The following is a 21,752-nucleotide window of genomic DNA, read 5'->3' as shown; positions in this document are numbered from 1 at the left end:
GCCTATTGTGGAATTAAACAAAAGCAGAGGAGATTACAACTCCTGGCTGTATTGTCCATGGCAACAACCAATCAGAGCTATCGGGCCAACCAATCTGCATCCTCTTCTCGTGCAATAGAAATTGTTGTTCCCTTTGAAATTTGGGATTCTTGTGTCTGTCCTGATGAGTGCAAGTCGAAAAGCTTTGACAGCTTGTCTCTTTTTTCAGTAATAATCAAATTCTGTACAACCAAGCGACTATTTGAGACTTTTGGTCAACTCCTTATATGTCTGGGTGACACACTTTGTTTTATAATTTCCCCGTGAAGCTCACTGGGATGATTTATGATGTTAATAGAAGTTGTTGTTGTTTCTGACTGTTACCCTGATCTCCTGTTTTACAACAACCCATTGATATCACACCAAACTCTATCTCTGATTTACTGTCCCGCCTGCGGGTAGTTCATGCGGGTCTGCAGCCTCGGTAAAGATGGCGCCCACGCATGCTCCCTGTTGGACATTGCCCCCTACAAAGATGGTGACCGCACATGCGCTCTGCTGCTTCTTACTTCCGATAAAGTTGGCTGCCGTTACCTGGGGCCTACTTCCGGAGAAATGGCCTAATCTGTGGTTGGAAGGATGGTTCCTTATTGAGGGTTTAGGACAGAGACCGTGAATTCTTAATGCTTCCCGACTTCCCCGCCTGCCCTATCTATGCTTACGGGTCATTTTTCCAGCTCTCAGTCCGCACTCCGTGTTTGTAAATCCCGCATTTTAAATCCGCTCGCTCCAGCTCTCCTCACGTCTGTCTTCACGCTCTGCGCATGCTCCAGCTCATAACAATGGACGGAAGCTCCGGACCAATAGGGAGAGGGGGCAGGCCTGGAAGACCGAACGGAGTGGCTGTTCCTCCGGCCAATCGGAGTGAATGAGGGGCGTGGCCAGACTTGAATTGGAGCATGCGCAGCGCGGGTGGGGATCGGGATCAAGGCGGTCGGGTTGAAAGTCCAGCGGGTGAGAAAGGGCCGAGTGCAGGAGAGGAATGGAGCCGGCGGGTGGACTGGGAGGATTCGGAAACACCCGGTGTAGGACTCCAAACCCGGATTACAAACTCCCGGAGCCCAGTTTACACCGAGTGTTTGGAAACTCCTTTTACAGGGGGTTAGAAGGGGAGGATTTACACACAGCAAACTCCAACCCAGAGAAATGTTTGTCTCTTAATTTCTATCCTGGACTGACAGGGATGGATTTTTTTTTATAATCTCCTTTTAACAGGATGTAAAATGGGAAGGATTTGCAAATGGGAAACTCAAACCAAACTTCACATCAAGATCTGACAGAGTCACTCGAGTCATCAGGATCTAAATATCATCGGACTTTGATTGTGGAAGGAAAAAGGTTTATCTGTTCTGTTTGTGGGAAAAGCACCAACATTTTCAAAATCCTGGTTACACCGCACCTGAACCACTTTAATAAAAATAAAAAATGCTGGAAGTACTCAGCAGGCCTGGCAGCATCTGTGGAGCAAAACAGAGTTAATGTTTCGAGTCAACATGACCTTTCATCAGGACAGGAATACTGTGTTCTGTTCTGGGCATCTCACCTTAGGAAGGATGGACTATATTGGCCTTAGTGGGAGAGCAGTGCAGATGTACCTGAATAACAACTGGACTCCAAGGGTTAAATTATGAGGAGTGGTCAAACAAATGCATCAGAGTAATTACAGCACAGAAACAGGCCATTCAGCCCATTGAGTCCATGACAGCTCTCTGTAGAACAGTCCAGTCTGTCTCATTGCCCCACTGTGTCTTCAACCCCCTGCATATTTATTTCTCCTAAATGCTGGTCCAATTTAATTTTAAAGCATTGATCATCTCCGCTTCCAGCCTGCTCGTAGGCAGTGAGTTCTGGGTTAATATTACTTGTGTAAAATGTTCCTCCCTGCATTTGCCCAGTATCTATTGCCCATAACCTTCAATATGTGTCCCCCTAATTCTTGTACCATCACCAAATGGAAACAACATTTTATTTGTCCACCTTTATCTTAACCTGTCACAATCTTGTTCACCTCTAACAAATCTCCCCTCAACTCTGTAACTCCAAGAAGAACAACTTCAGCTTCTCCAATCTCCCTTTGTAACCGAATTCCCTTTTTCCTGGAACCATTCTGGTAAATCTCCTCTACACCTCTCAAGGACCCTCACCCCTTTCCTAAAGTGTGGAGACCAGAACTGGATGCAATCCTCCTGTTGTGACCTAACCGGAGCTTTATAATGGGTCAGCTTATTTTCCCTGCGTTTATACACATTAAATTTGCTTATGAAGCCCACGATCTCATATATTTTGCGAACTGCTCTCTCAATATGTCCTTTCGCCTTCAAATGTGTATGCACATCAACCCCCAGGTCCCCCAGTTCCTACACACTCTTTAGGACAGTACCATTGAGTACCCTATTCATTCTGCCAATATTCATCATCTCACGGTGAGGTTTGTATTCCCTGGAATTTAGAAGATTCAGGAGGACTTTCTCGAAGTTTTCATGATATTAATTGGAATCGTGTGGTAGATAGAGGGGAACAATTTCCATTGGTTGGGGAATCCAGGACTGAGGAACATAGTCTAAAACTTAGAGCCAGACCTTTCAGGAGTGAGATTAGGAAAATCTTCTCCAGGTAAAGTTGGGAGAAGTTTGGAATTCTCTTCCAGAATTAGCAGTTCATGCTTAATCAATGTTCAGTTTCAATCTGGCGTTGATAGATCCTTCCTAACACAAGGTATAAATCAAGGAACATGAAACACAGGGTCACAGGTCAGCCGTGATCTGATTGCATAGTGGGACAGGCTCGAGGGGCTAAATGGCCAACTCCTAGAATCATAGAAACATAGAGCACAGAAGGAGGCCTTTCAACCCTTTGTGCTTGTGCTGCCTCTTTGAAAGAGCAGTCGTGTTTAGTCCCACACAGCCACTTTCTGTTTGTAACCCTGTAAGTTCCTCAATCCCAAATCCCTGTCAACTCCCTTTTAAAATTCCTGATAGAATCAGGTTCCAGCACCTTTTCAGGTAGAATGTTCCAGATCCTGACAACTCTCTGTTGGTGCAGAAACTGCTGAACTCGATGTTGAGTGCAGAAGGTTGTAAAGTGCCGAATTGAAACATGAGCTGCTGTACCTCGACCTCCCATTGAGCTTCATTGGAACAGTGCAGGAGGCCGAGGACAGAGTGGTCAGTGTGGGAGTGGGGCAGAGAATTAAAATGACAAGTGACCGGAAGCTCAGGTTCAAGCTGACAGACTGAACGGAGGTTGTTCCATAAAGTGATCACCCAATCTGTGTTTGGTCTTCCCAATGTAGATCAGATCGCATCGTGAGCAGTGAATACAGTAACTAAACTGCAAGAAGTACAAATAAATCACTGTTTGGTTTCAGCTTGCACAACCTTGAGAACAGCCTGAAGAGAGATACTTTACTTGAAGAATAAAGGTTAAAATATAATTACATTGTCTATCTCAGAGTGTAATCCAAGAACAACACCTTGTATTTACAGGAAGGGTTGTGGGGCTGGAGGAGGTTACAGAGATACTGAGGATCCGGTTGACATTGTCTATCTCACCAGTGTCAAATTCATTTTCCATGGTGGCTCTGATCCAATATCCTGACACTGGCTGAGAGCCACATTCAGCAGAATTTATAAAAATGGAACTAGATACAAGTAAACTATATCAGTATTTACTGACACCTCAGTTTTATTTATTGTTCCTGCTGCTCCCGGTACCCGGCATCTCTTCGCTTGAACCATCACATCGACACTCGGGGCAAATGACTGGGCTGAGGCCTGTCTCAGATAAAAACACGAGGACCACTTGTCACCACAGAATCATAGAAATTACAGCACAGAGGAGGTAATTCAGCCCATCATGTCTGTACTGGCTGAAAATGAGCAATCCAGTCTAATCCCGCTTCTCAGATCTTGGTCCGTAATCCTGTAGGTTACGGCACATCCAGTGTATATCCCAGTACTTTTTAAATGTGTATTTCTGCCTCTACCACCCTTTAAGTCAGTAAGTTCCAAGACCCACCACCCTCTGTGGAAAAGCACTATTGAACTCCCCTCTAATCCTTCCACTAATTACTTTAAATCTCTATCCTCTTGGTTCTGGCCTCTGTAAATTAAATAGGTCCTTCCTAACTGGGACCGTCATAATTTTTACACCTCAATTAAATCTCCCCTCTTCCTCCCCTGTCCCAAAGAAAACAATCCCAGGCTCTCCAATCTTTCCTCAGAGTTAAAATTCTCCAGTCCTGCCAACATCGAGGTCAATCTCTTCTGCACCCGCTGTAGTGTGATCACATCCTTCCTATAATGTGCTGACTACAACTGGATTCAGTACTCTAGCTGTGCTCTAACTAGTGTTTTTTTATAGTTCTAGAATAACCACGCTCTCACCTTCCATTAACTTCAAAGTGATGGAAACTGACAACTGGAATCTGTCAGCATTTGAAAGATATTTACAAATGATTCGAGGGTTTCTTACAGTTGGGATCTTTCTCTGTTCTGTCTATTCGAGGTGTTCGATAACAGACTTTCTCATGGGAATATCGAGCTGGAGTTTTGGGCTGTGATGTGTTTCCTTGTTCATCTTGTTGACTCTAAATGGTGAATCTTGTGGATTCAGGCATGAGATAATCAAGCTCACAACAGATTGTCTCACACTGACTTTATTAACAGCACCACAGTAATACAGAGAGGGTATAGTTCCCCGATCCAGAGAACAGGGATAATGTTGGGGTAGACTCCTCGTTGTTCGAGAGCAAAAACTGTAAATGATTTAATCATTTCCTGTGGGTCCTCTCCTGACTGAAGAGTTCGGTGTGGGTTCGACATGGACGTCCACAGAACTGACCGTTCATATTGTTGTTGGTGGTGCTTGGGTTAACTTCTGCAGCTGTGTCACCTCTGACCTTCCTGTGGGCACGTCGGATGTTGAGTTTGGTGTAGAAGGTCCTCAAAACACGCTGAATCAAATTTCAGTGCTTGCCTCCAAATATACACTCATAGAGCACAGGAGAAGGCCATTCGGCCCATTGTGTCCACGCTGCTCACAAAGTTCTGACTTCACTAATCCCATTATCCAGCGCTTGGCCCATAGCCCTGGAGGCTAAGGCAATGCAAGTGAATATTTAAATACTTCTAAAATGTTACAAGAGTTTCTGACTCAACCACCCAAATCATTTACACCCTTTCAGGCAGTGAGTTCTAGACTCCCACCATCCTCTGGGTGAGAAAACAATTCTCCTGAACTCCCCTCTTAGCCTTCTACCTCTTACCTTAAATCTATGCCCCGGTTATTGACCCCTCGACTAATGGAAAAAATGCCTTCCTATCCACCCAACTATGCCCCTCATAATCTTATACACCTCTATCAGGTCCCCTTCGCTGCTCTAGGGAAAACAACCCCAGCCTACCCAATATTTCCTCATAGCTCAGACCCTCCAGCCCGGGCAGTATCCTGGTAAATCTCCTCTGCACCCTCTCCAGTGCTATCACATCCTTCCTATAATGTAGTGACCAGAACTCGGCTGGTCGACTGTAGTGTTTTCTGAGGAGAGACGGTCTGCCATGCAGGAGTTTGCAAGGCTCTTTTTTAGGGTGTCCTTGTATCGGTTGTGCTGACCACCTTGATGTTGTTTGCCCTGAGACAGTTCCCCATGGAAGATCAGCTTGGGAATTCTGTGATTGTCCATGTGGGAAACATGGCCTGGCCATTGGAGCTGAATTTTCTGGAGGGTGGTCTCCAAGCTGTTGAACCCAGCGTGATGGAGAACCTCGTTATTTGTGATTTTTGTCCTGCCATCTAATTCTCAGGATGGACCTCGGGTGTCTTTGCTGGAAGTGTTCCAGAGCTTCGATGTAGCTCCAAGAGCAGACCCAGGATTCTGCTCCATACAGCAGGGTGGTCAGGACAATGGCCTGGTAAGGTTTGATTTTAGTTTTCAGTTTAATGCCATGCTGCTTCCAGACAAATAATACCATGGATTTAGACTAGATTGCACAGGAGTTCACAGGATATACAGCAGAGAACCAGGCCATTCAGCCCAATCAGTCCATGCTGGTGTTTACGCTCCACTCGAGCCTCCTTCCATTTTTTCTCAGCTAAATCTACCAATGTAATCATCTATTCCCTTTTTCTCCTAGAGCTATCCATTTCCCCCTGAAATGCACCTATTTTATTCACTTCCTGATGCAAATTCTATGCAATTCACCCCTGTCCGGAGAGGACAGATCTTTGTCCCGGTGGGCTAGTGGAAGGGAGGGAAGCAGCAGAGGCAGCTGATCGGATTGTCTCAACCTCAGTGACAAAGAAGCTCCATGAGCTCCTCACACTTGTTGTTGGAGGTGAGGATGGAGGTGACAGGGGAGAGGCAGAGTCCTTCAAAAGGAAATAACTTGTGTTAAGGGTACTAAAAGGACTCAATACATTGTATTTAACACCAGCACTTCAAAAATACAAATGGCACCCTATAGCTGGACTGGGGTTTATGAAGATCAACAGAAACCGACCCCAATGATTATAGTTCAGTCCTGGATGTGATTATCAGCAAATTCCAATCACTGTCGTTACTTGTGAACGTGTTGGTGTCTCAGCAGGTTAGATACACTAATGAATCCCTTCCCACACTCAGAGCAGTTGAACGGCCTCTCCCCAGTGTGAATTCGCTGGTGTGTCAGGAGGTGGTGTAACTGAGTGAAGCACTTCTCACACTCAGAGCAGGTGAATGGCCTCTCCCCAGTGTGAATTCGCTGGTGTGTCAGGAGGTGGTGTAACTGAGTGAAGCCCTTCTCACATTCAGAGCAGGTGAACGGCCTCTCCCCAGTGTGAATTCTCTGGTGTACCGTAAGGTCAGACGACCATCTGAACCCAGTCTCACAGTGAGAGCACCTGAACAGTCCCTCGTCAGTGTGAACACGTTGATGGGGCATCAGGTTCCCGGAACTTTTGGAGCACTTCCCGCAGTCTGGCCATTTAAAAGGTCTCTCTCCAGTGTGAACCCGCTGGTGTTTCAGCAGGATGGATGGATCAATGAATCCCTTACCACACTCGGAGCAGGTGAATGGCCTCTCCCCAGGGTGAATTTGCTGGTGTCTCAGCAGGCTGGATAACTGAGTGAATCTCTTTCTACACTCTGAGCAGGTGAAGGGTCTTTCCCCAGTGTGAGTTTGTTGGTGTCTCAGCAGGTTAAATACACTAATGAATCCCTTACCACACTCAGAGCAGTTGAACGGCCTCTCCCCAGTGTGAATTCGCTGATGTGTCAGGAGGTGGTGTAACTGAGTGAATCCCTTCCCACACTCGGAGCAGGTGAACGGTCTCTCCTCAGTGTGAACTCGCTGATGTGTCAGGAGGTGGTGTAACTGAGTGAATCCCTTCCCACACTCGGAGCAGGTGAACGGTCTCTCCCCAGTGTGACTGCGTCGATGAGTTTCCAGGTCAGATGGGTAAGTGAATCCCTTCCCACAGTCCCAACATTTCCACGGTTTCTCATCGCTATGACTGCATTTATGTCCTGCCAGGCCAGGTGATCGGCTGAAGCCTCGTCCACACACAGAACACGTGTGTACGGTTTCTCCCCACTGTGAACGGTGCTTTTTCCTTCCATGTTCAAAATCCAAAGATATTCAGTTTACGATAAATTGGACGGCGCAGTCAGATCCTGATGTGATGTTTGGGTTTCAGTTTCCCGACTGCAAATCCTCCCCTTCTAATCCCCTGTGAAATTGATTTTAAACAGAAAAGAGAGTGAGAGAGAAACCCACAAAAACACAAAGGCAGGTTGTGATATTGAGCTGAATGAATCTGGTCATTTGTGGGGCCGGCACTAGGGATAAGTGACCATGAAAGCTGGTGGATATTTGAAAAAACCTCACTGGTTCGCTCATGGCCTTCAGGAAGTGGAACCTGCCACCCAGTCTGGATAGACACTGGCCTCTATGGAAAGAGAGAGTGAGAGAGAGAGAGAAAGAAAAAGAGGTAGGTAGCGCAGGAGGCAAAGGAGATGGATTGTTTATATCTATAACATAAGCAGAACTTTGACAGAATCTTCCAATCCCTCAACCTCCACCCCCAGAAGGACCAGGGTAGCAAGTGTATGTGAGCATCATCGCCTCCAAGTTCCCCTCCAAGTCACACACCGTCCTGACCTGTCTGACGCACTCCCGGTCAGCCTCCCGCTTTCAACCTCCCTGTAACCTTGAGGTCATCCAAAACTCTGCTGCCTGTGTGCTTACTCGCACCAAGTCTTGTTCACCTATCACCCCTGTGCTCACTGACCTACAAAGGATCTAGGATAAGAAGCACCTACATTTTAAAATTCTCATCCGCTTTTTGAAATTCCATGTTGATCTCGCCCCTCCCTATCTCTGTAATCCAGCCTCACAACCCTCTGAGATGTTTGTGCTCCTTTCGTTCAGACCTGCTGAGCATTCTGTCAGTTTCCATGGCCCCAAGCTCTGGAATTTTCTCCCCAAACCTCTCTTCCTCTCGACTTGATTTTTCACCTTTAAGACACTGCTTAAAACCTACCTCTTTGACCAAACGTTTGGTCACCTGCCCTAATATCTCCTTATTTGGCTGTGTCAAACCTTGCTTTTAACCGTTCTGTGAAATGCTTGGAACATTGTCTTACATTAAAAATGCCATATAAATCCAAATTGTTGTTGTTGATTTGGACAAATACCACTGTTCCTTCATCATCACTGAGTGAATAACCTGTAACTCCTTACCTAACATCATTGTGGGATCATCTTCACCACACGGACTGCAGCGGTTCAAGGTCAAACATCATCTTCCCCACAGGCAACTGGGGATCACAATAGATGCTGGTATCTGTGGAGAGAGACAGAGTTAACATTTCAAGGTGTGCAGAATGATTTTTCTAAATTCATGTGGGCATCACTCAGGCCAGCATTCAGAGGGCAGTTAAGAGTCAACCACTGCTGTGGTATGGAGTCACAAGTAGGCAAGACCAAGGACGGCAGATTTCCTTCCCTAAAGGGCATTAGTGAACCAGATAGGTTTTTATGACAATCATCATTGGTCATCATTAGACTTTTGATTCTAGATTTTTTTCATGGAATTGGAATTGCACCATCTGCCATGACGGGATTTGAATCCAGGTCCCCAGGATATTGCCCTGGGTTTCTGGATTACTCGTCCAGTGACAATACCATTACACCATCGCCTCCTCCCTGGGAGTAAAAATGGTGCAGAATTTGATGGTCAATATAAGCTCAGAAGTGGAATAGAAATGGACTAGGTCAGGAAAAGCAATTCCTGACTATGAAAGAGACTGTGGGAAGATAAAGCTGGGAAGCCAGCAGCACATGGTCAGGATGGTGGGCAATGGTGGAGACTTCATTTAGACACAATCGACAGAAGTAACAGTAAAATACTAAACATAACTCAAATACATCCATTATTAGAGACAGGGGAAGTTAAAAAATGGCAGAGAAGTGATCAGGGAGGGCAGAGGTGAAACAGATCAATGGATGAACATGGATTCAGATCCACAGTAAAGGAGTTACACCAGCCCCAGAGCCATGGAGCCTCTCACAGATACAAAGCTTAGAACTAAATGCTCTAAATTGTAGGTGGATGGTGAAAAATAGTCAACTCTGAAACAGTTTCAGTTTTCAACTTTAAAATCTCCTGCTGGAGCCTGCAGCTGGAAAGATATCAGAAGCACTGGAGTCAGAGAAAAATCTCCCAGTTGAGGAAATACCCGGGGAGCGGGGTGATGTCACCGTGTAATTGTCGATGTGTGATGATGTCACTGTGTAACTGTCGATATGTGATGATGTCACAGACACGAATACAGAACATCTGGGTCTGTGCAAACCACTGATCACCACACATTGTGAAGGATGTGAGAGTATAGAGGAGATTAGCCAGAATGGTTCGAGAGATGAGGGGTTTTATCTGTAAGATGAGGTTCGAGAAACTGGGGTTGTTCTCCTTGGAGTAAAGGAGATTGAGGGGAGATTTGATAGAGGTGTACAGGATTATGAAAGGTAGTTAAATAAAAACTGTTCCCATTAGCTGATTATGAAAGGATTAAGGGACAGAGTTTCAAGATTTTGGGCATGGGGGATGCCAGGAAGAGATTTTTTTTACCCAGTGACTGGTAATGACCTGGAACTCAGTGCTTACATTCAAAGGCTGATGATATTCAGGCCCTGATGAATCAAGTGACTTTCAGATTTTGACATGATGTTTGGTTTTGGTTTCTCATCTCCCTCAAGTTTCCCCTCCTCTTCTAACATCCTGGAAATAGAGTTCACAAAATCCATCAGTCAGTCCCGAACAGAAATTCAGAAAGGCCAAACATTTCTCTTGGTTTGAGTTTGCTGTGTGTAAATCCTCCCCTTCTAATCCCCCTGTAAAAGGAGTTTCCAAAATCCATCCCTGTCAGTCCAGGATAGAAATTCACAGCGTTCTCTCCTCCTGCTACCTGGACCGAGATGACCGCGCATGCGCCCTGCTGCACATTGCCCCCTATAAAGATGGCGGCCGTAACCCCGGGCCTGGCGAAGGGAGAAATCCAGACTTTTTCGGCCCGTTCTCTGCAAACACAAGACCGGTACCTTGCTATTTGGCGTCTTCGGCGTGCACTGTGTCTTTATGAAGCCTCCTTGCCCACTCCGCTGGCTCCATTCCTCCTCACACACCCACTAACTCTGTTAGTTTGCTCCGCTCGACATTCTCTCATTCGCTCTGAGCAGCTTCACTCACAGACCAGCACTGCGCATGCTCATGAAACAGACCGAAATGAGCATGCCCCAGCACACTCCGCAATGCGCACGCGCAGGAAGCTGCTGAAGTGAGGATAGGGCACATTCTGTCTCGCAGTGAAACCTGGGTCTCCGCTCCGCCATTGAAAAACCATATTGTAGAACAGAAACCTATGTCTTGTGAGCAGAATACGATGGGTGACATAGGGGCAAGATATAAAATTGTTGAATCAATTGATGCAGCGGCTAAATTGCTCAGGGCTCCACCACAATTCTCTCCTGGATATAATGATCCTACAGTTACATCTGAGCTCAGTGCAGTCCCAGTGAAGCTCAATGCAAACTGGAGGAACAGCACCTCATCTTCCGACAAGGTACTTTACAGCCTTTCGGACTGAATATTGAATTCAACATCTTTAGATCTTGAACTCCCTCCTCCATCCCCACCCCCTTTCCGTTTCTTCCACCTCCCTTTTGTTTTTTCCAATAATTTACATAGATTTTTCTTTTCCCACCTATTTCCATTATTTTTAAATCTATACCTTTTATGCCCTGTTAGTCATATTTCACCCCACCCCCTACTAGAGCTGTACCTTGAGTGTCCTGCCATCCATTCTTAATTAGCACATTCTTTTAGATAATATCACCACCTTCAACACCTCTTTGTTCTTTTGTCTCTGACATCTTTTCATTATCTGCTCCTATCACTGCTTGCTTGTCCCTACAACCACCCCCCCCACCCCCACTTCTCTCCCCCCACCTCCCACCTTAAACCAGCTTATATTTCACCCCTCTCCTAATTTTACTCAGTTGTGTTGAAGGGCCATGAGGACTCGAAACGTCAACTTTGTTCCTCTCTGCCGATGCTGCCAGACCTGCTGAGTTTTTCCAGGTAATTCTGTTTTTGTTTTGGATTTCCAGCATCTGTAGTTTTTTGTTTTTATCTCAGCAGATGGGGTGAGCTCCTGACTTTTCCCCCTTTACGTGGAACATTTAAACCATGTCTTGCCAGTATCAATTCTCTGATTGTGGATCAAATCATTTGAACTTTTAAAGTTGGAGTGTGAACGTATAGGCAAACTGAATAAAGCCCTTTGTACACGAGAAGTATCTGAATGGTCTCCCACCAGCAAGACTGTGTTGCTGTGTCAGTAAATGGGATGAGAGTGAATTCCTTTCCAATTCCAGCTGGTGAACAATCTGTTTACAGTGTGAATTTACCTACACATTTTGAGCTCAGACATGATCTCGAAATCTACTGGTAATGGGTTCCACATTCTTAGCACTACATAAGAAAAAGGAGCAGGAGTAGGCCATTCGGCCCCTCAAGCCTGCTCCGCCATTTAATAAGATCATGGCTGATCTGATAGTCACCTGAAATCTGTACCCCACCTATCTCCGACAACCTGTCACCCCCTTGCTTGCCAAGAATATATCCACCGCTGCCTTAAAAATATTTAAAGACTCTGCTCCAGAGCCTTTTCAGGAAGAGAGTTCATAAGTTTCACGACCCACTGAGAGAAAAAAAATCGCCTCATCTCCGTTTTAAATGGGTGACCCTTTATTTTTAAACAGCGATCCCGAGTTCTAGATTCTCCCACAAGAGGTAACATCCTCTCCAAACCCGCCCTGTCAAGTACTGCTCAGGGTCTTATATGTTTCACGAATCAGGAAAAGAAAAGAAAAGCACTGCACATGCTGGTTACCTGAAATAAAAACAGAAAATGCTGGAATTCTCAGCAGACCTTGTAGCGTCTGTGGAGAGAGAGTCATCGTTTTCATTTCAGGTCTGTAGCCTTTCATGAGAACTGCACTGCATCTGAAATGTTAATTAAGCCTCTCAATCCAAAGATGCTGCCAGATGTGGTCAGGGAGCTCAAGAAGGAAATGAAAATCCCCTTTGAGGAATGGAATCCAATGAGAATGAAGGATGAACCAGAGAAAGTCAAGACACCTTTCCCTTCTTTAAGACGCTGGAACATTGACTCTGATGTTTTTAGTGAAATTAACTGATCTGAGACAGTGAAAGGAATCTCATTACGGCACATCAGGAATTCAAACCTAATATCGGCTTCGGGACAATCAGAATACTTGGTAGCAGACAAGACAATGAAAGGCTCGAAGGGAAATGGCACCGGTTGTAGGAGAGCTGGTTCCTGGTGACATGGATGTGTCTAAATTGGGTGGGATCAAACTGTTTCCATGTATCCACAATGAATGTCTCACTCTTTATTTTGGAAGAGTAAAACTGATAGCGCCCGAAAGCTATCTGGGTAGTGGCAATCTGAAGATTGGACTCACTGACACCCTGGTTGGGATACCTTGTCAGTTAGGTTTGTGTAAGTGTCTATGACGCAATTGGTCAGCGTGTTTTTCTGTTAACTGAAAGGTTGGTGATTCAAAACCACCCAGAGGGTGAAGGTTTTTACTGTTTCTCCCCCACATCACCAATCATTGCCACACAGTTCTGGATTGTCATTGGGTACTTGGGCTGCAAGATATCATCCCCAAAACGGTGGCAGGTCTTCTGTTGTCCAGTGAGCTCCCACAAAAACAGCTTCTTTTTAAAATTACGTTTTCTGTCAAATACAATGAGAAAAGATTTGGACCCACTCTGTACCTTTATCTAGCCCATTAGAAATTCATGAAATTATTGGAATCAAACGAACCCATCAATTATTCTCTCTTCCTCAGCTCCACAGTGAGTGAGACAGGGAAAAGCAGAAAAGCAGCAATATTCCGGCCCCGCACTCTCCAATCACCCGCTGCCAGCAGAAAACGGCGACTGCAGCTTCAATCAGCGGGTAACTGCCCATCCGTGGGACGAGAGATACTTCAACGGGGTCCATACCTCCCAATACACCGAGCACAGGCTCAGGAAAACACAGGTACAATATATCCCAGTCACTAAACCTCCGAGCAGCATTTACAGAATACCCGAGTGAGTGGGGCACAAATAAAAGTCACACAAACTTTCTAATTCTTTTCATTGTAAAATTCCTTTATTTTATTGCAAAGCTGACTGTTGTGAATCTGAAAATGAGCACCATGGGATTTGTGTTACAGGTGACTTGTTTTCCATTGTTTGTCCGTCAGGTTTGCAATTCAAATTGTGTTGGGTACTGAAGTGAATCTGATTTCAAAATGAGGACACAAAGCAGGTAAATATTAAATGCAGAAGAAAATCCTGAGGAAAATGGATCACAGTATTTGGAAGGAGGTGCAGCTAAGAAGTGGAAGATGTGAATGATGTGATTCATGATTGAGAGGAATGCATTGCAACCTTGGGGCTTTTTTAGGCCGATTACGTCCCACACTATAAAATTCCGACCAAGCTGAGGTATCAGGTGGAAAGCAACAGGTTTATCCATGTATGTTGTGATACGAAACAGTCTTTAACATGCACGGCTAGCTCATTCGGTAGAGCATGAGCCTCTTAAACTCAGGGTCGTGAGTTCGAGCCCCACGTTGGGTGCTGTAATATTTAAAAAAGTTGATTAAGGGTCGTACGGTCTGGAAACGTTGATCCTGTTTCTCCCTCCAGCTGCTGAGTTTTTCCAGCATTTCCTGTGTTTGATTCAGATTTGCAGTAATTTGCTTTTATCTTTTTACTTCTAAATCGTGCTGCTTTAAAAAAAAAGGACCAACCAATCACTGCGGCTCCTGTGAAACCTTCATCACTGAAAGCAACTGACACACATCAAATTCAAAGCACTTTATTGTCGCATCTCTTCCTGCTTCTGTCCCTGTCTCGCCTCCAGCTCCCTCTGCCCGTCCAGCTCCCAGGTCAATTAGCTGCTCGATGCAGACACAGCCAGTTCGTGGGAATGGGTAAAACTCGTGGGTAAAGAGACACCTGTATCTCATCTTGCTGGTTCTCCCAGATACTGATTACAGGAATGTGCCCAGTGCCGATTATCCACCGTCTCCCTCCTCCCAGTTGTTCAGCTTTGAAATTGATTTTCACACTGGGTTTCAATGTGAAGAAAGCAGAGCTGTGATAAGCTTATATTTGTTCAGCAGATGTACTGCAAGAAGGTGCATAACAGGCTGATGATAACAGTGCTCTTTGGACGCGGTGAGCTCCAGGGAAGGATTGGCAACATTAATGTGTCGCTCACTTAGTCTCGTAACAAATCTCGTGCTGGAAATGACAAGAAAACTCGCTGAATTTGCTCCGTGTTTTGGTTTCAAAAGAGCTGAATACAAGGTAAGAAAGTACATCTCGCTCGAGTGGGTTAGAAAATGGCAGAATGACCCGTACTGTTGGGAAACATAAAATTATAGAAAGTTACAGCGCAGAAAGGGGCCATTCGGCCGGGCGTGCTGCTTTCAAAGAGCAGTTGTGATTGGTTGATCCATCTGGAGTGATATCTGTGCCAGTGCAAACAGGAGGCAGCAAAATTCGTTCTTCTCCCAGCCATATTTTGCCTCACACCAACATTTCTATAGTCAGTGCTTTGCAAACAGCCCTTCTCCTCTCCTCTTCCTTCACTGCCACTCACGAGTGTGATGTTTTCCAGATCTGAGGCGAAACTTAAACTCTCACTCCTCTGATTCTGGTGGAGTTTCTAACGTTTCTAATCAATGAGTAATCAACACTCGTTTCAACAAATTCAATAAATTGACATTTCCTGACCGGGAATCCAACCCGGGCCGCGGCGGTGAGAGCGCTGAATCCTGACCACGAGGGAAGTTGCACCAGTTTGTTTTGATTCGGCGTATGCTGCTTTTGCCTATTGCTTTTCAGTTCCGATCTCTTTCACCACAAAACTGCCTGTTCAGGTTCAAGATAAACAACGGTTGCTGTGAGCTGGAACATGAAATCGACAGTGAAGTAAATAGTCCCACAAGCTGCTCATGTGAAACTTTCAATTTCCAAAACCCTCCACCCTATTCGCTGTTGGTCCAATGGAAGCGCCAATCCCGAGTCACTGGACATCAGGGAAACTGCCAATAAGGCTTGAGATTTGGATTATGCAGGCAAATTGTGACTTTTTTTTTCATTCCCGATCACCTTCACCAGAGACAACTTTCTCCGACCAAATGGTCTGTTTAGGTTGAACACAAGTGACTTCTTCACCAATGAGAAGAACCATTGCTGTTCGCTGGAACATGAAATCGATACTTTCCTCCTTTAAGACAGTTCTTAAAGCCTCCCCCTTTGACCGAGCTTTTAGTCAACTGACCGAATATGAGGCTCAGTGTCACACTTTGTTATATAATGATCCTGGGGAACTCCTTGTGACATTTCAACAGGTTAAAGGTGCTTTATATATACAAATTGTTGTTGTTGTTGTAGGATATACATAGAAAGGGCCAGTCTCCTGCTTTATCTTTCACGCTGATAGTTTTCTCATCGACATTTTAACCTGAGCTAATGTGAATCAAGTTTGCGACGTTAAAATTTTTTAACCCCCTCAGGAAACTGAACCACATTGACAATCACAGAGGAACAGACACACATATATACATCGAGAGTGAGAGAGGCTTAAGGAGAGACACACACCCAGAAAGCAAGATGTCACCAACTTGGCTCAGTGTTTGATCCATTTCCGAAAGCAAGTTTCCTGAATGCTGACAAGTGAATGGAAATCAGAAAATACGGACATATTTGAATCGGTTTCCTTCTAATTAACTGATAATTAATTTGGTTAAAATCACAAATGGTGAAAACTTTAGTCAGCAGGATTCCAACCGTCGTTTTCATATTTACAACAAACGTAAATTGTCGAACTTTCACTCACTCAAATAGACAAGCTTGGAAAATGCTCTTGCCAGGTTTCAAACCGCAGCTCCATCATATGTGAAGCGAATATGACCCCACTCGCCTCTATAAACCCTGCGCTGTAAAGATCCCAATGGAGCTGTCTGGAATGTTAAACTGTGACGTCATGCAGGAGCACTTTGTGTCTTTGTTTTGAAGAAATGGAATTCGGCTGTTCTCATTAGGAATGCTGGAGACAGACTGATCAACAATGTCATCATCAAATGGCACAGCGCAGTAAGAGGACCTTCCACCCATGCTGTCTATGTCAGTTTTGTACAAAGAGCTTTATAATTAATGACAATTTCCTTCTCTTTCTCCTTAGCCCTGTTTTTTTCGCTTTCAAGCCATTGAACAATTCCCATTTGGAAACTCGGTGTTAAGAAAACCAATATTAAAAGCTTCAGCTGGTTCCACACCTGAGCAAATACGTCAGCCTTGCTCCAGGGACTGACGTTTGCAGTGTTTTACTTTGGTCAGAAGTTCAAGGCAATATAATTTGCAGGTAAACCTGGATCTTGTTTTTTTATTCATTCACATGATGTGGGCTTCGCTGTCTGGGCCAGCATTTATTGTCCATCCCTAATTGCCCTTGGGAAGGTGGTCTGCCTTCTTGAACCGCTGCAGTCCATGTTGTGTAGGTACTTCCACTATGCTTTTAGGAAGGGAGGTCCAGGATTTTGACCCAGTGGCAGTGAAGGAACGGCGATATATTTTCAAGTCAGGATGGTGAGTGAATTGAAAGTGATGGTGTTCCTATCTATCTGCTGCCCTTGTCCTTCTAACTGGTAATGGTCGTGGGTTTGGACGCTACTGTCTAAGCAGCCTTGGTTAATTCCTGCAGTGCATCTTGTAGATGGTACACATTGCCGCTTCTGTGCATCGGTGGTGAAGGGAGTGAATGTGGATGTGGTGCCAGTCAAGTGGACTGCTTTGCCCTGGATGGTGTCCAGCTTCTTCAGTGTTGCGGGGGCTGCACTCATCCAAGCAAGTGAGGAGTATTCTATCACACTCCTAACTTGTGCCTTGTAGATGGTAGACAGGATTTTGGGAGTCAGGAGGTGAGTTACACGTTGCACGATTCCTAACCTCTGACCTGCTCTTGTAGCCACCGTATTTATGTGGCTAGTCCAGTTCAGTTCCTGGTCAATGGGAACCCCCAGGATGTTGATAGTGAGGGATTCAGTGATGGTGATGCCATTGAACATCAAGGGGCGATGGTTGGATTCTCTTGTGTTGGAGATGGTCATTGCCTGACACTTGTGGGGTGCGAATGTTACTTGCCACTTGGCAATATCCAGGCTTGGGCTGACCAGATCTTGCTGCATTTGGACATGGACTGCTTCAGTATCTGAGGAGTCGGGTATGGTGCTGAACATTGTGCAATCATCAGCTAACTTCGCCACTTCTGACCTTACGATGGATGGAAGTTCATTGCTGGAGATGGTCGGGCCGAGGACACTACCCTAAGGAAGTCCCGCAGTGATGTCCTGGAGCTAAGATGACTGACCTCCAACAAAAACAACGATCTTCCTTTGTGCTAGGTATGACTCCAACAAGCGGAGAGATTCCCCCTGATTCCCATTAACTCCAGTTGTGCTCGGGCACCTTGATGCCACACTCGGTCAAATGCTGATCTCAACTCATCTCGGGAGTTCAGCTCTTTTGTTTATATTTGAAATCAGGAGCTGAGTGGCCCTGGCGGAACCCAAGCTGGGCATCGGTGAGCAGGTTATTGCTAAGTCTGTGCCGCTTGATGGCACTGTTGATGACTCCTTCCATTACTTTGCTGATGATGGAGAGTAGACTGATGAGGCGGTAATTGGTTGGGTTGGATCATTCTCACTCTTTCTTTCCCAGTTTGGTCGGGAGAACGAGGAGAGACAGTGTAAATTGCAGGGTTCCGGGGAAAAGATCAGGTAATTGCAGTGACAGGACGGGCAGAAAGACCGCGTTCTCCGCTGTAACGATTGCATGATTTCATACAAATAATAGTAGCATGAGAGCAGCTTCTGTAGTCGTGGCCGAGTGGTTAAGGCGATGGATTAGAAATCCATTGGGGTTACTCCGCGCAGGTTCGAATCCTGCCGACTACGTTTCTCATTAATTTTGGATTTTATCGGCGCACAGACAGAGCTAATTATCGTTTGAATCGAGGGAAAACGAACCAAACACACCCGTGTTCTCTTATTTCCATTCATTTTTCAGCCTTCTGCAAATCTCCAGTCGTAAATGAAAATAAAAACTGAGCCATTTTGGTGAAATAATTTCATTCTGGCATTTGTCCCTCCTTAGGCCTCTGTCAGTCTCGGTGTATATCTCTGTGTGTTTTCCTCTGTGTGGGTCAATGAGGTTCAGTTCCCCGAGGAGGTGAACACATTTTTACGAGCACAAACTGTATTCACATTAGTTGTGCGACTACACATTTCAATGTTACAGTGAAAAATATCAGGATGAAAGAGACAAGAGTAGTTTGTCTCTTTCTATGTATTGACTACAACAACAACTTATATTTATAAAGCTCCGTTTTCCTAATGAAACGTCACAAGGCGTTCCCCAGGAGCATTTTATCACAAAATGTGACACTGAGCCACATATTCGGTCAGATGACGAAAAGCTTTGTCAAAGAGGGAGGCTTTAAGAACTGTCTTAAAGGAGGAAAGTATCGATTTCAGGTTCCAGCGAACAGCAATGGTTCTTCTCATTGGCTGAAGACGTCACTTGTATTCATCCGACACTGACCATTTGGTCAAAGAAACTTGTCCTTGGTGAAGTTTGTAAAGGTAAACTCCACTACAGTTTGGCAGCCTATAAACAACGCCCACCAATTTTTGCTGCCTCTTGCTGTTTCTTAGCTCCACCCAAACTGATTTTACATCTTGATCCTTCAATCTAAGATCCTCTCTCACTAATGTACCGATCTCGTTCCTTATTAACAGCGCGACCCCGCCTCGTTTCCCTTTTTGCCCATTCTTCCTAAATGACGAATACCTTTGAATATTCAGATCAACCAATCACACTGCCCTTTGGAAGCAGCACACAGGGCCGAATGGCCTCTTTCGTTGCTGTAACTTTCTGTCATTTTATGTTTCCTAACACCACGGTTAAGATGAACTTTCTTATCTTCCATGTGATGCTTTGAATTCAAGACAATAGGCAAATTTAGCGAATTTTCTTATCATTTCTAGCACAGGATTTGGAACCAGACTCATTGAACGACAATTAAATGGTCTCAATCGTTAGTTACAGCTCACCTAGTCCAAACAGGCACCGTGAGCATCAGCCTGTTATGTACATTCTTGCTGTACATCTTATGAGCTATAAGCTGATCACAGCTCCACTTTCTGCACATTGAATGACAGTGTGAAAATAAGCATAATTTCAAATCTTAACAAGGTGCATATTTGTGATTTTCTGTGTGTGTCAATGTGGTTTAGTTTCCCATTTTCACCACCCAATCATTATCCATGTTAGTTCTCTGACTTCATATCAGCAACAAAAAAAAAAGCAGTTAACAGGACATTTCTCTCTTTATTTTGAGTGGAGACTGTTCACCAACTAAACTTCTGGATGTTACAAAGCGGAGGATGATTGAAGTTTTCACATGATGTTATTAAGTAGCTGAGAATGCTCGAGGGGCCGAATGGCCAATTCCTGATCATAATTTTTTATATCCTAATTCAGTGCCAATGTTGGTGAAGACAATGTTTGTGTCTAATCTGAATGTGGTAGTGAGGCCGAGTGGGCTCAGCCGCTGGTTCAGGTTTCGATCTCTCTGGTGATTTGGGCTTTACTCCCGCCGCTGCCAAACTTTCTAGTGGTTTGTTATTTCAGGCGCTTCCAAAAGATTCTCCGTGCGGTGAAGGAGCAGCTGATCTGCGCCGTGTTGTATTTCAGTTGGAAGAATGAGGAGAGACAGTGTAAATCCCAGGGAGACTGGGAAAAGGTGGGGCAATGGCATGGACTGGAAATCCTTCTTTCACTGGAACTCCCTGTATTCATTCTATTATTTTAAACAAACAACATGCAGCCTTTACCCAGTTGTCCTGGCCGAGTGGTTGAGGCGTTTTTCCACGTGGTTCGAATCCTGCCAACTCACCTTCTTCTCAATCTTGATTAACACAAACTGTCTGCAGAATAAATTATCAGTCAAATGAAAAAGAAAATCACCGAAATACCCCGGTGTTTCTTACTTCAGTTCATCTGCAAACATTAACTACATTTGGCCCCTGAAATGGAACAATAATTGGCCAAGTTGGTGACATCTTTGCTTTCTGGGTGTTTGACTCCCCTCTGGCCTCTGTCAGTCTCGGTGTATAACTCTATGTGTGCCAATGTGGTTCATTTCCCCGACGGGCCAACACATATTCACCATCACAAACTTAACTCACATTAGATGTGCAGCTTCATATTAAAATGTCAAAGAGAAAAATATCAGTATGAATGATGCAAGTGGAGTTTGCAATTTTTGGAAGGAGGTGCAGCTAAGAAGAGGAAGATGTGAATGATGTTATTGATGATTGAGAGGAATGCATGACAACTTTGGGGCTTTTGTAGGTCGATCACCTTCTACACTTTGAAATTCAGAGCAAGCTGAGGCTCCAGGTGGAAAATAACATTTATCTCCCTGAATGTTTGCATAGGGAGCCATTAGTACGTATACCCGGCTAGCTCAGTCCATAGCGCATGAGACTCTACATCTCAGGGTGGTGGCTTCGGGCGCTGCCTGTTTTTAAAGCTTTTCTGTTTTCATGGGTGATCCCCAGTTCTCCATTCCTCCGGCAGTGTCACCGCTCAAACTGAGTCTCTTTCCATCCCACTTTGTTAATGTCACAGCCGCTGGTTTCTGAGCGAACACTGCCCTCGGCTTCACTGGAAGTCGGAGAGTTCTGTGCAGAGGGTTTCGTGGTTTCACCACCGCAGCCCAGGTTCAATTCCCAGTCAGGGGAAACCTTATTTCTTACCGCTGTGTGAACTGTCAGAATGCACAGGAATTCCTCTAGTAAACTGTTAAAACGAACCTGGAATTTAACGTCATGAAGCATTGAGTGATTCATGTTGATTGAAAAAATGAAGAGAGGCAACATCAAACAAAATGTACAATTCTACAATTCTCTGTTACACAGCAAGTGGTTAGGATCAGGAATTCACCACCTGAGAGTATGCGAGAGGCAGATTCAATCGCGGATTTCAAAGGAGAATTGGACAGAAAATGCAGG

At 44.9% G+C, this 21,752-nt stretch overlaps 1 protein-coding gene and 1 non-coding gene across 2 annotated transcripts in view; one reads left to right on the top strand and one right to left on the bottom strand.

Annotated features, from left to right (window-relative positions):
- LOC144698495 (uncharacterized) overlaps positions 1 to 21,752 on the bottom strand; it is a 47,455-nt gene that overhangs the window by 12,128 nt on the left and 13,575 nt on the right. The window contains 4 exon segments of the mRNA XM_078570434.1: positions 6,636 to 6,863; positions 7,224 to 7,563; positions 20,571 to 20,663; positions 21,325 to 21,508. Of these exon segments, the coding sequence (XP_078426560.1) occupies positions 6,636 to 6,863; positions 7,224 to 7,563; positions 20,571 to 20,663; positions 21,325 to 21,508 (845 nt within the window).
- Positions 18,548 to 18,629, top strand: trnas-aga (transfer RNA serine (anticodon AGA)). The gene has a single exon. It is a non-coding gene; the product is annotated as a tRNA-Ser (tRNA).

This window comes from Cetorhinus maximus, chromosome 23 (genome assembly GCF_964194155.1).
Source record: "Cetorhinus maximus chromosome 23, sCetMax3.hap1.1, whole genome shotgun sequence".
In the NCBI taxonomy this organism is placed as follows: domain Eukaryota; kingdom Metazoa; phylum Chordata; class Chondrichthyes; order Lamniformes; family Cetorhinidae; genus Cetorhinus; species Cetorhinus maximus.
This window is presented reverse-complemented; position numbering and strand designations above follow the sequence as displayed.